Raw genomic sequence first — 20,555 nt, forward strand, 5'->3', positions numbered from 1 at the left:
AGACCCCCCCTCTCCTTTTACAGATCTAAATAACTGACAAGTGGAGTCTTGGTTACACCCTGGCTCTGAGGAAAGGAGGAAGAAAGAGGGTGAGAGAGACAGAGAGAGAGAGCGAGAGACAGAGAGAGAGAGAGAGAGAGAGTTGAGAGACAGAGAGAGAGAGCGAGAGACAGAGAGAGAGCAGGGGGTAAAGGGAGGGGTTTTGTGGACACTCGATGTGCTGACGGGACAGCGGTGGTCACACCCAAACTGTGGCGCCTGACCTTCTACAACAAACAGAAACACCCTTACACACACACACACACACACACACACACACACACACACACACACACACACACACACACACACACACACACACACACACACACACACACAAATCCTGTAACATCATCCGTTCCAGTTTTCCAGAGAGGAGGTCTTGTCTCTGCTCTGCCTGCTGCTCCGTGTTAGCAGTTTGTGACTCAGCAGGTCCACGTTAATCTCTTTCATAATCTGAGCCTCAGTTTCACCCTGAGGTCGCTGCTGAAGTCCCTGCTGCAGACTGTGGACTTAAGGAAAAGTCAGAGGAGGAAACTAACCCCATCTACTGAACTCATTCACAAAAGATCCTAGTTAATCATGCGCCCAAGTAATTTCATTTAAACCCCTTAACGTTGATACAAAACCTGATCTTTAAAATATGACACATTTACAGAGTGTAAACAAACTTTTCAGAAATCATTGATCAACCTTTATGCATTTTATCTCCTGCTTCATTAATGTAACAGACAGAGTTATAGGAAGGTAAAAGATTTTTAATATGGAGCAATGGGAGATGCCGTTCTCTGGTGCCTTGCCCTTCAGCACCAGATCCCTTTACTGCCTCAGTGGTTCGGCTTCGGCCCGGTAAACAGAGGGAAAGTTTAGGGGCCCAATTGATGAATGCGTCAACTACTAAGTGTTGCTTCATTGGATCTGTAAGGACAGGCTGTATTTCAGATGTCAAGTGTTGGTTGGCAGTGAGAACAAAGAGTCACTGAAGGAATCAAAAGACTCATTCTGCACACGGCTAACCCGAAAGGCAAATACATGAGTAAAAAATGATCTACTTCCTTATATTTCCTTTATTGGTGGAAGACTCGTCAATGGCAGCTTTTTAAAATCAAGCTCAGAATAAGTCCAGCAGGAAAATTGTTTCTCACTCCTTCATTCACATCTCTCTGACCCCTCTCTTGGTAAATGGACTTGAGCTTGTAGAGCTCTTTACACCGCAGGTCACACCGACACATTCACACACCGATGGCAGAGGCTGCTTTGTAAAGTGTCCATCAGAAGTAACTCATCCCATTCACTGATCATCATCATACGTCGCAGACTAAGCACCAGGAGCAATTCAGGGTAAAGTGTCTTGGCTAAAGACACAGTGGACATGGAGCTGCAGGAGCTGGGGATCGAACCCCCGACCGTCAAGTTGAGAGACGACCAACTCTACCACCTGAGCCACATCTCTCTTCATGCTCCAGCTACCAGTATTGAAAAATGAAGCTAATGTGGAAGTGCAACAAAATGTAGTTCCTTAAGTGTCCACAAATTGAGAAGTTCAGTTTAATTGCAGAATTAAACGTGTTTACTGACTGGTACAGAAAAAAAGGTTTTGGTCTAATTATCCAATGTCTTTACCGTGCACGCAGTACAGGGGAATTCATTTATTTAGAAGCACCAATATGTAAGATATCTACTGAATTAAATCATAAAATGACCTCACTGCATCATCAGACATTAAGGAAACATGATATGTAGAAGTGCTGGCTCCTCTCACAACAACGCAGCAGACAGTATGTCCTCCTTCTAAGTTTTGATTTCTGTCAGGTATGGTTTGTTTTTGTTTTGCCCAGAGAAGATAGGCTGTTTTAAGGCACCCCCACATGGCTGTTTCAGACGCCCTTCGGTTTGCCAGGCAAACAGCAAACCAACAGGTGTTGCAGAGATTAAAGCGGAAAGCGAACTGCTTCAGACGTAATGGAATCTAGACGATGCAGAGCTGGATAAACAGCTTCAGTGTCCCCAACATGGCAACATGTGTGCACATCAACTCTTGGGACTAACACATTAAAAAACCATGAACAAAAAAATATATATATTTGCTGCTGTTTAGCACGTCTGATAATCTCTTTTAATCTATACATGCAGCACAAATTATAAGTGAGAACCTCATTGGAAACTTTTATCAGAGCAGCAGTGTTTCATATTTATAGACTCAAACACATGATGAAATGTCAGCCAAAGTTTCTGCTGAGCAGAAGTCTGAAAAAAGAAACAAAACGGTTTTAATTAGCATAAAAAAGAACAATTTAAAAATAGCACACGCACACACACACACACACACACACACACACACAGCCTTGCCCTTGCATACCCAAAAAGTGATATTGCATTTTAATCCGATATCAGTGGAATGTGTGTGTCATCAACTGAACTCAACATTATGCAACTGTAACATGTTAACTAGCAGTTTAGACATGTAGAGCTGCAATCTGTAGGTGGTATGTGCACACACACACACACACACACACTCACACACACACACACACACACACACACACACACACACACACACACACACTCATACACACACACACACACACGGATGTTGAAATGCACAGGGTGGGATATATGTGCAATTTCCTAACCGACACTTTGAACGAGGCGGTTCAAACCAATCTTTCCTCTATGATGACAGCTCACTGATACAAACACTCAGAGAGAAATGCAGAATAAACACAACTGAACCATCAAATACATTTGTATCCTTGGACGACCCATTCATTTATTGGAGATTTTAACAAGGTTTTCTTTCAAGGACAATGTGATGTAGAAGGATTCTTGTCGCAAGTTACGGCTGAACCCAGGTGAGGTTAAGTGTCATCGCTTGCAGGGGATGGTGAAGGCGAAGGTGGTGGGGGTCCAGAGCAGGGAGCTATAGGGAGTGTTCTGCGGGGAGGATTTGTAGTAGGCAAAGGCGGGCTCAGAAAATGGAGATCCTGGAGACGGGTGAAACAGTAAGTCAACGTTACTGTGAAGGTGAGCAAACAGCTGAGTTGTTAAGGCCTGGCATAAATGCTAAACTAGCGCTGCTGGACGCCGCACAAACAAACCGTGAATGGCACAACGGCCCAACAGAGACTGACAGTTAGCGCAGAGTCCTTGTAGGAGTTGTTGAGTGCTCCATTGCAGGCAGGTGTGCAGAGAGTGAAGGCGACAGAGGGGAAGGAGTGAGGGGGGAAAACCAAATCACACCAAACGCCCCACGCTCTCACTGCAATGATGGAAATAAACCAAAAAAAAAACAAAAAAAACGGGCAAACAGATGTCACACAGGAGGGACTGTGATGATTGTACATGTTTATGGAAATAACAGGTTATGATTTGTTTGAGCGTTTGAAGTGTGAGCTTTATTGGGGAGTAATGATTAGTCACAAGTACGTACACGTACATTTCAAAAATGTTTACAGCAGAGTTAAACGTGTTCACAGCCTGGTTTAACAAAAAAGGTCTGAATAGCTAATGTCTTTATTGGCATGCATTTTATGAAGTACAAGAGTTATTGGTAATACGTCATGTGGCTGACCTGACTGACGGGCGGGCACGTTGTAGCTGTTGGTGTGGAGGCTCAAACCTGCATCTCACATCCTGTTGTTCTCCAGCATGGCAACCGCCTTCAAAACCCTCTTCAGTAACCAATGGGTGACGTCACTCAGGCTTCATCCATGTTTATATTCAGTCTATGGTTTATACGTTAAAAACAGCCTGCATGGTATGAAGACGGATGAGGGGATGTAATTTACATGAGTCAATATAAAAAATCTTATTTACAGCCCTGTGGATGTTTATGCTACGGGGTTATTTATACACTTCCGTGGAGAGAAACTGCTCCTGTGTCTGGTTTCTTTTGGTGGACTGTGCTCTGTACCGCCTACCAGAGGGGAGTTCAAACAGCTGTGTGTCCGGGGTGTGTCCGTTTCGTTTTTCCTGTCTCTCCTGTTTGGTGGCAAACCGAACAGTGATGGACATCCAGAGGACAGATTGGCGGTGTAAAACATGATCAGCAGCTCCCGAGGGACTCTGAACATCCCGAGCTGGCGCAGGAACTACATCCCCCGTGGAGGGTTTTCCTGATAGTGTGTCTGTGGGAGGATCACTTCAGGTCCCAAAGTTTGTGGATCCCAGAAACCTGGAGGTGTCCTCAGTAGCCGTGGTGCTGTTGAGAGGGAGGTGCAATGTTCCTAGAGAGGCTACAATACCAAGTCAATGCATGGAGTTGACCTGTACCATCTGCAGGTCCTAAAATCAATTTAATATACGGTCCCCGGCTAGAGGATGTATCAGATAAGATAAGAACAGCTACTACACTTCGTCTCAGCCAATTGCTGAAGACCAAGCACAAATACATAGAAAGTGATTGCAAGGAAAAGTACATTGTGCGTTTTTTATTGTACAGACAATTGAGTCACAGCTGTAAAGATTACAACACGATAACATGTCGTATAAGTGACAGTGCAAATATGAAAGAGTTCTGCAGAGGACTCGCAGAGGACACGTGTGACCCCTGAGAGGCTTGAATACTGTGTGCAATATAGTTGCACATTGCTGATTATATTACAATCACAAACTTTAACTAACTTCTAACTTCATCTGCGGGTTTATTTTGATTTTTTAGAAGAATAACCAAAAAAAAAAAAAAGAAAAAGAGAAATAAAAAAAAAATGGCTGGCTGAAGTGTCTTCTGATTCCTCTACCTGTTGTGTCTTTTAAAGTGTGAAATATGTCATCTGCAGTGCTGGTGTTCCAAAGATTTATAATCCCTATCATAAAGTCAGTATAAATGATTAAAGAGGAGGACGGATGATAAGAGTAAAAGTGTGATGAGTGAGTGGGGAATGACATGCAGCAACGTGCTGAGGATCAGAGTCGTACCCGGAACGTTTGAGGACTATCCCCTCCGTACGTCGGTCGTGTGATATAAACCTTCAGGCTATCAGATGCACAAGTGCAAGTTTATCAAGCTTATTCAAAATCCATGTTAATAGGTTCATATTAAGTCAGACTGAAGGTGTCACAGCTCAGGTATAATCAGTAGCTCTCTTTATGGCTGCAGGTGCTGTGGGTGAAGTAGCTTCCTTATCAATGTTTACCGCTTTATGAGCCGTTACTGACTCTGTTTGACTTTTTGGACTGAGCAGCCAGCTCTCATCTCAGCACCTGATGTGTCGAGTGATGTCTTTAATGATGAGCGTCATTAATGATTGCATCCACCTAAATCACTTTATACGCCACATAAAAGGATCAGGTTGGTGTTCAATGGCGTGTAAAGGTGAGCTGATTAATACTCAGCTGTCATTTTCTCCTCTTAAATCAATTCACAGAGCAGGTTTCTCTTGGGCGGGCAGCTGAATCCACACATGGAGACGGTAACTACAGAATTTAAAGGTGGTCTCATCTATATGTGTTTGCATCTTTTTTTTTTTCCTTAAAAAGGGAAAGTTAGGGGCGCTGGTGGCACAGTGGTTCCCACCTGTGGCCTCTCTCCCGCATGTCACTCCCCACTCTCTCTCTCCCTGATTTCCGACTCTATCCACTGTCCTATCCATCTATTAAAAGCCCAAAAATAAATCTTTAAAAAAAAAGGGAAAGTTATTGTTAAAGTGAGGATCTATTTTCATTACAGGATTCTTATTGCATCAGCAGCATTTACATCAATATCAAAGGTTACTAACTGTGTCTACATCCCTCACTGAGACAGATGCAGTGACAAGACATCAAAGCTCCACTTTGGGAGGAACAGAAACACACGACACAAGAGAGTGAAGGAAAGACGGAGACAGAGGAGGTGGTGACGAAGAGAGAGGAAATGATAAATGGGCTTGAGCTTGTACAGTTCTTTTCAAGTCTTCTGACTCCTCAAAGCGCTTTTTTTTTTTACACCACAAGTCACACCTACACACCCTAACCCTGATGGCAGAGGCTGCTGTGTAACGTCTCCATCAGTATTAACCAATTCCATTTCTACACACACTCGTAAGCCGCCGCCAAAGCAGCGGGAGAAACTCGGGGGTTTAGTGTCTTGACCAAGGACACATCGGACATGTGGCTGCAGGAGCTCGGGGACCGACTCTACCAACTGAGCTGCAGCCGCCCACATGACAAGATAGACAAGAGACAGAGACAGAGGAGGTGGTGAAGAAGGGAGAGGAAGAAGAGGGGTTACAACACAGGGATAACTGATATTTAATAAGCTCCTCAAACAAAGCTATTATCTACAATTATTTCAAGATTGTTATGTTGATCATTCATTACCAGACTTTACCTGTCATTCAAATATTCATATCTAATGCTACTTCCCACACACACAGATTAAGAGCTTTAATCCAGAATTCTCAAGCATTTAAATGCAAAGATTTTGTTCTGTATATTTACGTTTGTGTTCTGGAGCAGCAGACTCCCACTAATCACAAATTCAGTTTTAGGACTTTGGTAGCCTTCAATGTGTCTAAATCTACATGTTACAAATGCTCTCTGGCCCTCTCAGAGTGTGGTTTGTCGGGGTTGTAGGAGGATATGTGCATGTGGTGGAGCTCGGTGAAGGGCAGGGCAGAGCTGAGGTGGAGTGTGGAGGGATAAATGGACGCCAAGTCAAATAAAACAAAACTCGAGGCAACGTCACAGCCCCTGGCACTTTACTCGGCCCGGCAGAGAGAGAGACACAAAGACACACAGATACACACTGTACTCATGCGCTTTGTTTACACACCGCACATGCATCCTTTGAGTGCACATGCTGCCTCTCTGTTCACTCTACCAGGGAATTAAGAAAATCTGCCCGCAGATGCCAAGTTTTAACCACAGTCACACAAGAACTTGTATGCTCTTTAGAATCAGGAGCTCTGATCCAGCAGGTGTGGACAAAAACAAACACGCACACACATCACAACAGCCCTGCATCATAACTGAGCTTTAAACACAGGCACACACACGACATGGGCAGGGCTGCTCGGTCAGGGGTTACGAGGCTTTAAAACAAAATCCACATAAGCACCGGAGAGATCATCACAGATTAGTGGAGCCTGGGTGAGGCGGGCTCAGGTGGTCTTCAGGGTGTGTTCACATCAGTCTACAGTCTACCTGCGGATCGCTCAGGAGGGCGTGCTCCTCAAGAACCTGACTCGCTTTGTTGCTGCTCGGTGGAAATCTCCGTCCAGGAGGAGTGTTTGCTTTGGATCAACTCTTAAGCTGTGTCTTTAAAGCACAGTCATCAGAGGCACTGAAAGAATTAATTATGGTCTTTGATTAATGACAGCGTGATTCTTCTGCTGAGTCTTTTGTCTGATCTCGTCAAGGTCATTTAACGAGCAACATTTCATCAGCTGTCTGGGAGCTATCACACAAGTATTCCTTACCAGCATTTTGCTTTTATTGTATTTATTTGTTGGCTTCTTGCCTCTATTAGGACTGTAGATAAAGCAGCATATAGGGAGATGGAGTGAGGCATGATAGGAGACCCCAGGTGTGACTAGGCTGCAGGGCCCTCCACCTGGAGGACCGTAGCCTTAGTACAGTAAATGGCATGCGACCCAAGAGCTAGGCCAATCTACAGAAGCGTCTCAGTTTGATTCACTGACGGCAGCAGAGACCATAAACTGTACGTAACATGGACGTTTGAAACATGGACGTTGTCTCCGTGACGACACACATTGGTTTATGAACAGGTGATTTGAGGCCAAACGATTGTCAGCGTATTGGAAATTCTATTTTCACCTGACTTTTGATCTAGCGTCAGGAGAAAGAGTTGGAGTTGAGATGGGCCTGTCAGTCACCTTAACCACACCCCCAGATACGAATAACTCAGGGTTCATGTTAAAAAAAAGGATGAAAAATAAAAAATGCCAACCTCTGCAGTTTGACCCACTAAAAAATTAAGTTTTAGTTACCGAGTTATTTTATTAACCAGGGTGTAAACATGTTTTTTTTTTTTTTTTTTTTTTTTTTTTGGAGTCTGCCTCTAGTGGACACTTGATGAACTGCAGTTTCTTTTGCACTTGTGCATTGGTTTCATTTTTCAACATCGGCAGATACAGTTTGTCAAAGACACTTGAAGGTTGAACTTAGCCAACAACAAGGTTTGAACCACATTACGTTAGTCCACCACTGACCTGTGAAACACAGCTGTGAGAAAACAAAGTCATTGGCAAAGATAATTTTGAAATCTGACCAAAAAAATGAACCCACAAACTAAACAATAGTACGTTTAAATATTTTAGACACCAACTTAATAATCTGCGATCGCCTTTAAGGAAGGATTTTTGTTACTTATGCTCATGTGCACACACAGAAAAACACCCGGATAAGAAGTCGGCTCCAGCATCACCAGCTGTCTGTGGGTTAGTGGGTTCATTCAGAGGACCTCAAACAGGAATGTCAGGAGACAAGAAAGTCTTGCTGGGAGCTCTAATGTCATCGTAAACTCCTGTCAACTTTGAGGAATCTTTAAAAAAAAACAGAAGGAAAAAAAAAAAAAGCCAAAAGGCTCGTTCAAAATTGGCAGAAAATATGTTAAATTTTTTATATTTTTCTGAAGGTTATAAGACAATTACCTGAGAGGATTTATCATAGCAAACAAAATTCACTTCACTCTTATTTCACCTGTATTTTTATAGGATTTTTTTTGTCTCCGGTTCTGCTCTAGTTACTATTTCTGTGTGTACTGTACATGCACACAAACAGAGCCACAACTTGTCCAGACATGTCTTTCACTCTAGCCGTGGAGGAGTTCCTGGAAAGAGCTGCATGTCTGTGCTTTAAATACTGTGTACAGTGAACTTCCATATGCTTGAAACCCAATATTGGCGTTCAAAGTGACTGACATGTTTGGACAGGAGGTGGTACAATCTACACCATCCACAATCCTTATCAGTCACATGACACCTGACACATGTAGGCAAACGTAAGAAAAAAAAAACCAACAACAACACTGGCTTCAGATGTGCTCAAAGGATATGAAATGTATTTTTAAAGTACAGAATTACAATATTTAAAACAAAATGTGCAAGGAGAGTCTGGAGTAAAAGCAACATTTCTTTACAGTGTAAATCAACAGATTTGTGAACACGCACACAGCAACACAAAAAGACGTTAACATACAAACACACCAAGCAGCAGCTCGGCCTGACGGCGCTCAGTGTGATGAATACAGTAAATGACTCGTAGCTGACAGATTGTCTCCACAGCAGAGGTTTCCTGTGTGAAGTTCCAGACATTAAGTATCTTTTTTCTGTTCTTATTCTATAAGTAACTGATCTGTGGAGATGTGCACTACAAGGGCACAGCTTTTTTTTTGGTGAACTGACATTCATTTCAACTTTCTACAAGCATGGACCGAACTGGAAGGTGGTGATGGTGTTGTGTTTTTTTCTGAATTCAACATACTGTAGCTAGATAAGGTTGAGACCGGTTAGGATAAGGTTACAAACTTTGGAATACTGCAGAGAATCAGAAACAGTTCCCCTCTGCTCTTTGAATATAAGCACCAAGATCTAATATCATTTACGTCATATTCAACTTCTACCAGAGGAACAAAATGAAACTTTGTCCCTTCTTCATCTTTCCATTACTTTCATTGTTACATGCGTGGGTGATCAATGACACGGTATTTGTGCGAGCTTGTTTGGTAACAAGGAGGACAAATCTTTGGCTTTTTTTTTGCCGTGTTGCAACTAAAACACACACATTGGAGACATTCACAGACAGACGGACATCCCAGGTGCAAATGTAACTGTAGTTTGGACAGTGGAGACCCGATGGGACAGTGCTATCTTTGGGGATTGTTGGTCAGATAATAAGGTTCATTTCTTTCTTTTTTTTTTTTTTTTTTTTTTTTAAGAGAGCTGATAGTAGCTCTCGTGTCGTTTTGGGATAATATTACAGTTTCCATCCTTCATTTCTACTTTCTCTTTCACCTCATCCCCATTTTTGTTCTATTTCCTCTCTACTCTCTATTAGGTCCAACTTCCGCAGAGTTTCCTCTTTTTTTATTAAAACATTCACAAGCTAGAAACAGGATAAAGGTGGAGGTAAAGAGTCGTCTCAACATCTCCCTCAACCTTCTCCCCCTCAGCACCTCCACACCCGGCTCCTCCTCCGCTCAACCTAACCATTTGGAAAAGTATGAGGTGCGGTTATGAGCCCTCTGGAAGAGCCAGAGGGTGAGGGAGAGAGTCCACAGTTCTGTTTCCCAGCCCCTCCACATTCTCTGTGGTTGTGTGTCTTTCAGAGGGTGAGGGGAGTGTGTGTCCATCGGCGTTGTTGTGAATGCCGAGGCTGGTGAGCAGGTCCTGTAAGCGTGTGACGGTGCTTGCGAGCTGCTTCTTCTCCTCTTGCAGGGCAGAAACCTGCTCCTTCAGGCGGCCCTCTGACTGTGCGAGAGACTCCAAGCGGCTCTCCAGGCTGCAGACACAAGCGTGAGACACCTGAGGGGGGGGGAGAGAGCGATGGTTAAAATAAAAAACATAGAGTGCAAGAGAAGGTGACATTGTGTATTTCTAGGAGTCTGTGTGTACCTGCAGCTCCTCGAGCAGGTCAAGGTTCTGCTGTCGGAGGCTCTGATTGGTCCTCTCCAGCTGCGCAGCTCTCTGGTGTTGGTTGAGGGTGGGGGGCGTGTCCAGCATCTCATCCTGCAGGACGTGATACTCCACCTCGTAGGCCTGCAGCTGCTTGGACACATCCATCTCACACACCTGTGGAGAAAACAGACGTTTTCACAATATCAGGAAACATATTTAAAATGATCATTTTCAACTTCCTGGGTATCAGAATCATCTAAGTTTCTGTTTCTAGTCCAAGTTTAATTGTCCACATGCGTTTAGCAGGATTTGATTGTAAGCAGGGAAACATTCTGTGTAGGGAGCAGCTCAGGTACGACGGATATAAATTTATGCAATATTTGATCTGCTCAGCAGTCATTTAACAACAAGGCTTTTATCAAACTTTAAACAGGCATTAGCATAAAAAACGCATAAGCAATGAAATACTTGGTGTGTTCTTTACGTAGGAAGAAGGAAGAAAGACGAGTTCTCATACTGATGCCGCCGTGCCTGTAGTGTCTACATGTACCAGGAAGCAATGCGTGTGACCAGCACAGATTGCTATTGTTCTTGCTCTTTAAGATTAATCAAGTGGAGCACTGGAGCCCAAGACAAACTTGCTTCAGGGGACATTGAAGTGTATCATATTCCATCCCATCTTATCGCATTGATCTTATCGTATCTATGAACATAAGATCACCTTTATAGTTTCGCTTTTTTCATTAGGGGCAAAATGTTAAAGACTATTTCCCATAAGGAAAAAAAAAAAAAACAGATTTTAATCATGGTTAAAAATGATTTTTTTTTGGCAACTTTATTTGCCAAACTGAGCGGACCAGAAATGTCTGTACAGATTCCTTGTTGCTACAGACGACCAAAACATTAGAATCAATCAGACTGTAAGATCAGAATTTCATTTGTTAGTGTCTCTTCATTTTTAAAACTTCCTACTAACAATGACAGAGATGTGAGAAGCTCCCCTCAGATCTCTACCGTCTAACTGATTGAGTAGTGTTATCATTACTGATAGGAGAGATGACCTCAACGAGAACAGAAGGTCAACGTCTCAAATGACACACATTTAACAGGTTTTCGTTCCCATCTTACTACAAACCAGAAGATAAACAGTGGATACTTGTTTTGCACTTGAGGCTCCAAACATCCTGCAGGGACACTCCCTGATTCTTCTTTTCTTTTTTTTTTTTGTGTGTGTGTGTTGTGAAACTTTGAGTCACACCTCAGTGAACATATAGACACCCTGACGTGGATAAGTGGCGCTTGAGGGAAAGTACCGGCAAGCTACAGCATGAGTCAACGAACCCTTTGCCGTTTCTGTCAAATGATAAGGTAAATGCATAGCTGCTAAACTACAGCGTGGCTTGTTGATATTTCTCTACTCTACATGGGTTTGACTCATCACTTATGTCAAATGTCATAGAAAATGACTCAAATGTTTTTTTCATATGATGGATCCACTTTTTCTGACACGAAGGTGAAGGTGATGTGACGACTTCTGTGACACTCCACCTGCCGCTTCATCAGTGCACCGAGGAGAGAGCGTGGTTCAAATCATTATCATTCCGTTTTATTTGTCGTGTCATACAGCTGTAATTACTTTGCCTCTTTATTGTCGTCATGAGTCATGAAGTCAGATCTCATGATGACACCTTTAAGTGTTTCTCGAGCCACAACAACAATCTGACACAGGCACCGTGTGGTGATCTCATCTGGACGCTCATCCGGTTACAACGGTTATATAACCTAAAACCTTATCAGTCAACCTATCAGAGGGTTGAGAGATACTGTATGTTGGTGTTGGGAGATTTTCTACACTCATTTATTGTGAAAATACACCCCTTCACATAACCCAAACCAACAGTAATTCTATTAACATTTGTTTGATTTTTAAAGCCTTTTGTTTGTTATTCCACCTCTGTCCTCCTTTTGTGTCTAAAAACTAATCAAAATCTCAAACTCTTCAGGACAGCTGCCCCTGAACTCTTCTTCACATATCTCCCTCTCAGGGTGCAACACTTTGATGACAGTTTTTATGCCCTTATATAAATGCTTTTGTGTGATTGGACGTCTTCACAGTGTCAGGGAACAAGTTGTAAAGAACATACTGACGAGAAGTAAAGCGCATGGAGCAGTTTCTTTACATGGATCGAGATCACACACTGGTCGCTCACCGGTCCTGTGATATACTGAATGTCATCGACCTCAAATTTTCCTGAATATTTCCTGCTGTGTTCGTGCATCTTTTCTTCCCCACTTCACTGATATTTGACTAGGTGTTTGGTTGTAGTGATGATATCCCTTTGTTAATGTATCTGTGCTTTTTTATAACGATATGGACCTATGGGTCTGACATAAAGTATCAAGTAAAGTAGGAAAGTATGGAAGAGCACTTCTACAGTAAATCACTGTACCGAGTCTCTCTTTATTCTTTGGCTGAAAATAGTTTATCTATAAACGTTTAACTCCTGTAAAACAAACATTTAAAGATTAGTATGCAGCCGATTTAGGAAACTATTGCACTTTATATACATAAACAAGTTTACTGGAGTAGAAAAACATGGAGCTTGATCTGAATACCTCCTAAAGGCTGGAGAGTTTGGAAGTATTAGATTTGTTCCCCTTGATTTATAAAGTCATTACAGACCTTTTCTGAGCAAATATAACCTTTTATATTCTCACCTTAAACATATCGAAAATAAGACGAATTACTATCAACAATAAATACTCTTGAGTGAGCAAAACAGCGACAGACAGATGAGTCACTCTGTATTGTTTTCCAGTTTCCAGTCATTAAAGTGACGTCATACTGACGGCTTGTTGTTCTAACCTGGTTGATGGTTTTCTCCATCTGCACCAGGCCCAGGTTTGGCAGCGTGGTCTTGATGAAGTCCACTATGGACTCCAGGTTCTCATGCTGCAGGATCAGAGGTTTGTGGCTCCCAAGCAGGCTCATGGCCACCTTAAAGATGACCTCTGACCCCTGAAGGAACAACATATCTGACAGAAAAAGACAGAAACAATGAGAACGGGGGGTGAGACGTTACTTAAAATGAATAGTGACAGGCGCTCACAAACAGCTTACCCAGATGATTGGTGACTGAAAGACTTAAATTATAGATGCCTTGACGTCAATAGAAAGGTTTAAACAAACATAAATAAAGGCCAGGGTGAATATGCAGAGTAGGTGTGTGTATTTGTGTGCGTGCTGTGAACGCATCAGGGTGGAGTAAGGGTGAGGCAGGATTGCATGAGGTCATACAACAGATTAAGGAAAAAGAGTAGAGATGTGATATGAAAGACTCAAGATAGCTACCATGATGCCTTCTCAATGTAACACACACGCACACACACACACACACACACGGTTATGCTCGGATGAACATGAGGAGCCAGTGAGTCTGGCTCACTGACCGAGCACTGTGTAGGAAAATAGGCATGAAAACAACAGTACGGAAGGAATGAAGAAGAAAGAAAAGTAAGGACATGAAGAGAGAATGACGTAGATGAGGAAGCTGTGGGTGTGATGATATTTACACAACTTGTGAAAAGGTCACAACAGATAAAAACATCAGCGTACAACTGACTCACTATGGGAGAGAAACATCCGTCTAGATTTAAATAATGTGCGACTTGTCTTCTTTGACCCGCTGCCAAACTGCGAAGATTTTCTCGTTTGAATTTTGTTTAATTTCCTCAAAATTTGCAAAAATAAAAGTTGACTTATGTTCCACCTTTCCTTCCCACGCCCCGTCATTCACATTTAAGATCTGATTGAAAAGTAATCTGAGGAGTGGAGACCATCTAAAGACCTACATGTACCACCATCCTGTTCTCTCCTTACATCTTACAATCCAACCTAACTAGAGTGTGCTCTCCGAGTCCAGACACACAGGAGGAGCTCTCAAAGCTTACCGAAGACTCTGGCCACAAAGCCGAGGGGGAAGTGTGAGGCGAAGGCAGTGAGGAACCAAGGGGTGGCATACAGGCTGGGCCCGATCTCCTGCTGCTCCAGGTGGGTGTGAAGATCCCTGTGGTAGTCATGGAGCAGCCGGGACAGCTGGTACATCTGAATCTGACATGAACATCAAAAACACACAATGTGAGCTTGGGAGAAGGTGGCTCCGTGTACAATACTACCCACACATGTACAGGACAAGATCAGCAATATGAGATATCACCTTCACAGGTGTCTGACAGGAGCTTTAATGTAGGCATAGTTATACAGATGTGAATACACACCAGAGCTACAGCGGCTACTGAAATGGAGAATTCATTGTCAATAGAAATCCTTTGTTTTCTTCTAAAAGACCAGTTACAGTAAGATGAAGACAGATTCAGAAATAACCCGGCAAGTCTTTAAAAACGTTCTAGTGGCCGGGATCATGACTCTCTAAAGGGAAGTGAACTTGATTTGTGTAGCACATAACAACACAAGTTGCATTGGCAACAGAGAAAAGAAAAGAAAGAATGGCCGTGGGGTAAATAATGCAATCATGATACAGTCTGATCAGTGCATCAGCCTCTGGTTACAGTCGTTCTATTTCAGGGTGAAATCTAATGCTCCACAAAAACCTGCGTCGCAGACATCACAGATGTTAACCTCCTGCATCAGGTAGAAACGGAGCTGAATTCCCACGCAAACCAGGTTTCAACTAAAACCCATGATCTGCTACTGTTTCATTATATAATATGGAAATGAGAGCAGATCGATGTCAAGGTGACGAGATCACGAGGAATGAGAAGAGTCATCTTTCATATGAAAAGTGTGACATGAATAGACTGAGTGTTTTTATATGCTCATTAATCATAGTGATGTAATTCATGAATGAAAGGGGTGTGAGAAGAAGAGAAATGATCTACATGATGAGTCTGTTTGCTACAGTAACTGTGGGACAAAGACACTCATGTGCACAATGTTACCTGCAGGATTATCATGTCAGGCCTGTACTGTTTGCGGAGCCCGACGTCGAACATGAGAAACTTGAGCATGTAGAAGGCGTCCTCCTCCTCCATGTGTAACAGCAGCACTCCTGCAATGAAGGACAGGCCCTGGCAGTAGCCCACCTACAATAAAAACAACAACAGACTCAACGTCTACACAGGCGAGGGGGAGGGGGGGAGGGGGGGAGGGGGAGAAAGCTGAAGGCAGATCACAACTCAGTTCATCAGGTGAAGGGGATTCAGAGAGACTACAAAAGAAAAGTGAAAGACAGCCAGAGAGGATACTAAAAAGAAGAATTAGATAATACCTCGGGGTCCAGAAGGGAGTATGCCTTGAGTAGATTATACAGAGACAGCTGCCCTGCACCCAGCTGGGCTTGGAAATATGGATGAGTGGGAAAAGTGCGACCTAGGAGGGAAAAGAGAGCAGACACGATCCTTATTGCAAAACATCTGCGCTGTTTACATTTAGCAGGAATTCCTCTGCCAGACGCAGTGTCTAGGTGATGTCTGCGACAGACCTGATATTCATCTGAAGAGGGCAGCTCTTTAATAGATGTGATTTACTACATTCAGTCTGATGACACTCCTAAAAAAAAATAACTCTGAAGGATCCATAAGACACCGGGGTCCGTAGGTGTGCACCACTTGTTTGAACAAAGCAGCTTCTCATTGCCTTAGGATGAGAGCCTCTACACTTATCTGTTCATGTTAAAAGAGAAGAGTACATGTGCATGTGCCAACCTATTCCAAGTTGTCATGTTCACAAACATGTTCATGAAAACACACACACACACACACACATGCATGCGTGTTTAAGTAAAGGCTGCATTCTCTCTCTCTCTCTCTCTCGGTAGCTGAACATGTAAAGCAGGACAGGACGTGCACCTTTCAAACATGACAACATAATGACCGTGGATCTGTGTGGGAGCATTCTTACATTGGACGGGTGGGTAATTGGCAGGTGTGTGTGTGTGTGTGTGTGTGTGTGTGTGTGTGTGTGTGTGTGTGTGTGTGTGTGTGTGTGTGTGTGTGTGTGTGTGTGTGTGTGTGTGTGTGTGTGTGTGTGTGTGTGTGTGTGTGTGTTTTTGGACTGAGGACTTCTTGACTTACAGTGTGTGACAGAGAGGCTTTGGAGAAGACAATGACGACGGTGTGAGTGTATATTTCTGGAATGTGCTGGAGGGGCTTTATGTTTGTGAACATAATGCCATGACTCCCTCCCCCGCCTCGAGGTAAGATCGGTGTGTGTCTGTGACTGTGAGGCGTGGGAGGGCCGTGCTTCACAACCCCCAAACCTCAGAAAATCTACGCCTCCGTTACCTAACATTTGTTAACTGCGAGATCGAAATAACAGCCTTGAATTTCTGTGCGTTCCCACCTGCACACTTCTTGTCCGCTTTAGTTTGTTTTGATCCTACAGCACATAACACCTTCACATCGGAACACGCCACTGTGCACGCCGTTTCTTCTGTCCCCACCCTTCATGATGTAGCGTGAATAACACGGACAGATGAAAGACGAGGGGGTGAACCGTAGAGACAGAGGAGGTGCGCTGCTGCAGGGATAGATGTGTGGGTGGATGTGTATGAATTCTATGTATGTGGGTGTGAAATGGGTGGGGTGCTTTGTGTGTGTGTGTGTGTGTGTGTGTGTGTGTGTGTGTGTGGGGGTGGGTTTCTTGGTCAGATGTGTGTGAAACTTTGAAAATGAGTTTTGAGACCTGTTATCACTGTTTTAATGTGTTTTGATCCTCCACAAAGAGAATTTAGAACGATCTGAAACCAGTAGGAACATATTTCCCTGTGACCCCTGTGATACCTGTAGTATCTTTGGATGAAATTGTCACATTTAAATGCCATAAACTCATCATTCAATCATTCCATATAGCCTTCACAATGACTGACTTCATCACCCTTCGTGTGCAGTGAACGATGTTGGCATATTAAAAAAATAACGGCGTTTGGTCAGCGTCTGAATATACAGTAAGATTATTCCATTTTCTTAAGATGCATTTTTGCAATTGAAAAAAAGTCTTATATTATATTAAAAATATATACCTCTTATATATACCAATAAGGTAATCAGTTCATTTAAAAGTGGAATTAACTGATTAAAGGAGTCCTTCAAACTTTTTGAAATTTGCATTTTGTGTGTCGATCATAGCTTAAATCACTGCTGACATAAAGTTAAAGCGATGGGACTTATCAATGCAGAGTACCTTATAGAGAAACTTATACTCATACAATAACGTCAGCCAAAAACTCCTTAGCCCCTCGCCTGCTTTTTGGCATGTTTCAAAATGATGTAGTGGGTAGAGTGTGGCTCAGACCTGAGTTTGAAGTTACACTTTGCGTTATGATTGAAGCAAATGTCTGGAAATTTACAATTTATTAATACAGTTTGACAGCCCCTGTGGACATAAGCGGTACTTCTGGTTTCTTTTTTATTTTGATCTGGCTTAGTCTGTTTGTTTAAAAAAAAACAAAAAAAAACTAAATGAATAAAGGGAAATATCTAATGTAGCTGTGTTACATGTAAAGCTTCATCAGCCTCCATCATCCAAGGACTTGAAGTTGCAGAAAAGATTCAGTCGCAATCAAAGAAATGGTGTGTGTGTGTGTGTGTGTGTGTGTGTGTGTGTGTGTGTGTGTGTGTGTGTGTGTGTGTGTGTGTGTGTGTGAGAGAAAATTACCCAGATCTATGAGGATGGCGTGTTGCTGTGACGTGAGCTGTTTCAGCAGCTCTTTGTACGGAGTGTGATTGGCGGGTGGTCGGGAGGGGACCGTCTGCCGGAGCAGGTACTGTTCAGAGAGAAACTTCCAGATCTCGCCGCGATGCTGCCGTGGGACACCTGCGTGACATGACAGAGATGAGAGGAGGAGTAGGGTGTGACTGAGTAGGATGGGGTGGTTCAAAGGTGCTATGACATGTTAATCTACTTCAACTATCAGTTCAGGTGCATTCCTTGTAAAAGGTCGATTTCTATCAGTTCTATGCAAATGTTCTCTGAAGTATGCAAATCATAAGGAGTTGTGACATGACATTGTGGTCATTGTCGAGGAGCTGAAGACACGTAAAGAGGCTGTAAAAATACCTCGTCAGACCAGTAATTACTCTTGAGTGAGTGACGGACATACTGTCCTTTATGGCCTTACTGAGTTAAAGCCTTTAAACTGTAGAAGGGGGGAAAAGCTCACAGAGATTTGTCCAAATCTACGCACAGCTCATCTAAACCTTTTTAATTGTCTCCATGACAGCTTTATAAGAGGTCACATCTGTTTGTTGTGCAAAACTTCCCGGACTCCTAACTGCACGTCTGGACAACACTCCTGCATGTTGGGAATTCCCTTCCTCTTCAGTGTTTGTACGGCTAAAAAAAAAAAAAAACTGGTCCCCAAGTTGATCCCCTTTATGGCCACACAATTCTGCTTTCTATTCTTCTTGTCATTGTGTTGTTGTTGTTTTTTTTTATATTCCTGATCCCCTTATTTAATGCAGACCCACTCTGATTTCAAACAACCTCAGGTTCATTTATGCGTTCAACTATCTGTGCAGTTTTCACGTCAACTAAATAAAGTTAAGAAACTGTAAATGTATAAATAATCATAGTACTTCATAGTTTCATGTGATTCATGATACGTAATCATTTCTTCTTTAATAAGAGGGGCAATATAGAAACAGGCTTTAAAGTAAAAACACCAGAGACACTGTCAGCCTGTAAAGACCCCAGAAGGAGGATGTTTAAACATGCAGAACTCAAGCACTACCCATGACCCCTGCCACCATTTTTTTTTTGTGATGACATGTTGCGTAACGATCTAGTGACTGGCCTCTGTAGTTACTTCACCAAGTTCTCTCACAGAGGAGATAACCCTCGTGTCCTCTGTGCAGAACATGCTGATACCAGAAAACGGACAGAACAGTCAGCCAGCACAGAACGACTGATAGACAGACGGGGACATGTTGCTGAATACACACTGACTTCACCGTGTGCACTAAAGGAAAGAATAATAAATAAATAAATAACACTTGAAGCTTGAATTGAAGCTCGATCCTCTTGATGTTTTTCAGAGAAAGTTCATAGAGGGAAAAGTTAGGACACAAACTGTCAGTTTCAGAGCTTTGGTCAATATTTGCTTATACCTGGTGATTTTGCAAAGGGACAAACATTTCAAAGAAGCACTGATACACGTATTAGTGGAAACTATAAGTACCTTGTGTAACAGCAGCATGTATAGTCTCTGGGTCAAATTTAACCCTTGCTCTCCCAGCGGTTCCCAGCATCTTCTCCCAGACCAGAGTGACCTCCTTCAGACAGGGAGTGATTTCCTCGTAGTCCAGCTTCAGGCGCTTGTTCTGCAGGTCGCTCTCTGAGGCTACAAACACAAGATAATACACATTAATAATGCAAACAACCCCTGCATCCCTAATCTGTCCTCCTGGAAACACCTGGCTAGTGTTCCTCAAATACATTTCAGCTCACCTGCACAGATGCTAGCATGCCTGTCCCTTTACAAACCCCCAGCCCTGAATGATTTCCATTATCTTTTTTTTTTTTTTTGCAATGACAAAAAGCATCACATTAACTAACTGCTGTACTCAATATAAATACTGTACACTTTTATCAGGCCTTCCAAAAACAAAACCTTCCTCTCTAGATAAATCTGAATATAAAAGGACTTGGCCATGGGCAAACTGTAAGTTTATTTTTACACAACCAAAAAAGTTAAGGAGCAACTCTGCCATAAGTCCCCCGTTTTTTTGTTTTTTTTTGTCTTTACCAAATCCTTGGGCACATATATATCTGGCATTAGCTGCAACATGTTGCAATATTTTCACATGTTCACCAGCTCCTAACTCACTATGCCTGCCTGCTGTTTAGGTTTGTTAAGGTCATGTTCTGTGGTTTTAGAGATTTTTCGCAGAAAAAAGCTCCCACTGCAGCAAAAAAATGGTGCGAAGCTTCCGTTTAAAGCG

General features: G+C 42.8%; 1 protein-coding gene and 1 non-coding gene across 5 annotated transcripts in view; both read right to left on the reverse strand.

Moving 5' to 3' along the window:
- Positions 1-4,249: 4,249 nt before the first annotated feature.
- Positions 4,250-4,442, reverse strand: LOC132955125 (U2 spliceosomal RNA). The gene has a single exon (XR_009665888.1). It is a non-coding gene; the product is annotated as a U2 spliceosomal RNA (small nuclear RNA).
- A 4,570-nt stretch (positions 4,443-9,012) lies between these two features.
- Positions 9,013-20,555, reverse strand: part of tbc1d1 (TBC1 (tre-2/USP6, BUB2, cdc16) domain family, member 1) — a 47,600-nt gene continuing 36,057 nt past the window's right edge. For all 4 annotated transcript variants that reach the window (XM_061065165.1, XM_061065167.1, XM_061065166.1 and 1 more), the window contains 8 exons: positions 19,793-19,954; positions 18,271-18,429; positions 15,884-15,984; positions 15,555-15,698; positions 14,547-14,706; positions 13,462-13,631; positions 10,593-10,769; positions 9,013-10,502 (listed from right to left, as the gene is read on the reverse strand). In XM_061065165.1, coding sequence (XP_060921148.1) covers positions 10,212-10,502; positions 10,593-10,769; positions 13,462-13,631; positions 14,547-14,706; positions 15,555-15,698; positions 15,884-15,984; positions 18,271-18,429; positions 19,793-19,954 — 1,364 coding nt within the window. In that variant the 3' untranslated portion in view covers positions 9,013-10,211. The remainder of the gene's footprint in view (positions 10,503-10,592; positions 10,770-13,461; positions 13,632-14,546; positions 14,707-15,554; positions 15,699-15,883; positions 15,985-18,270; positions 18,430-19,792; positions 19,955-20,555) is intronic.

Source organism: Labrus mixtus, chromosome 2 (assembly GCF_963584025.1).
Source record: "Labrus mixtus chromosome 2, fLabMix1.1, whole genome shotgun sequence".
In the NCBI taxonomy this organism is placed as follows: Eukaryota; Metazoa; Chordata; class Actinopteri; order Labriformes; family Labridae; genus Labrus; species Labrus mixtus.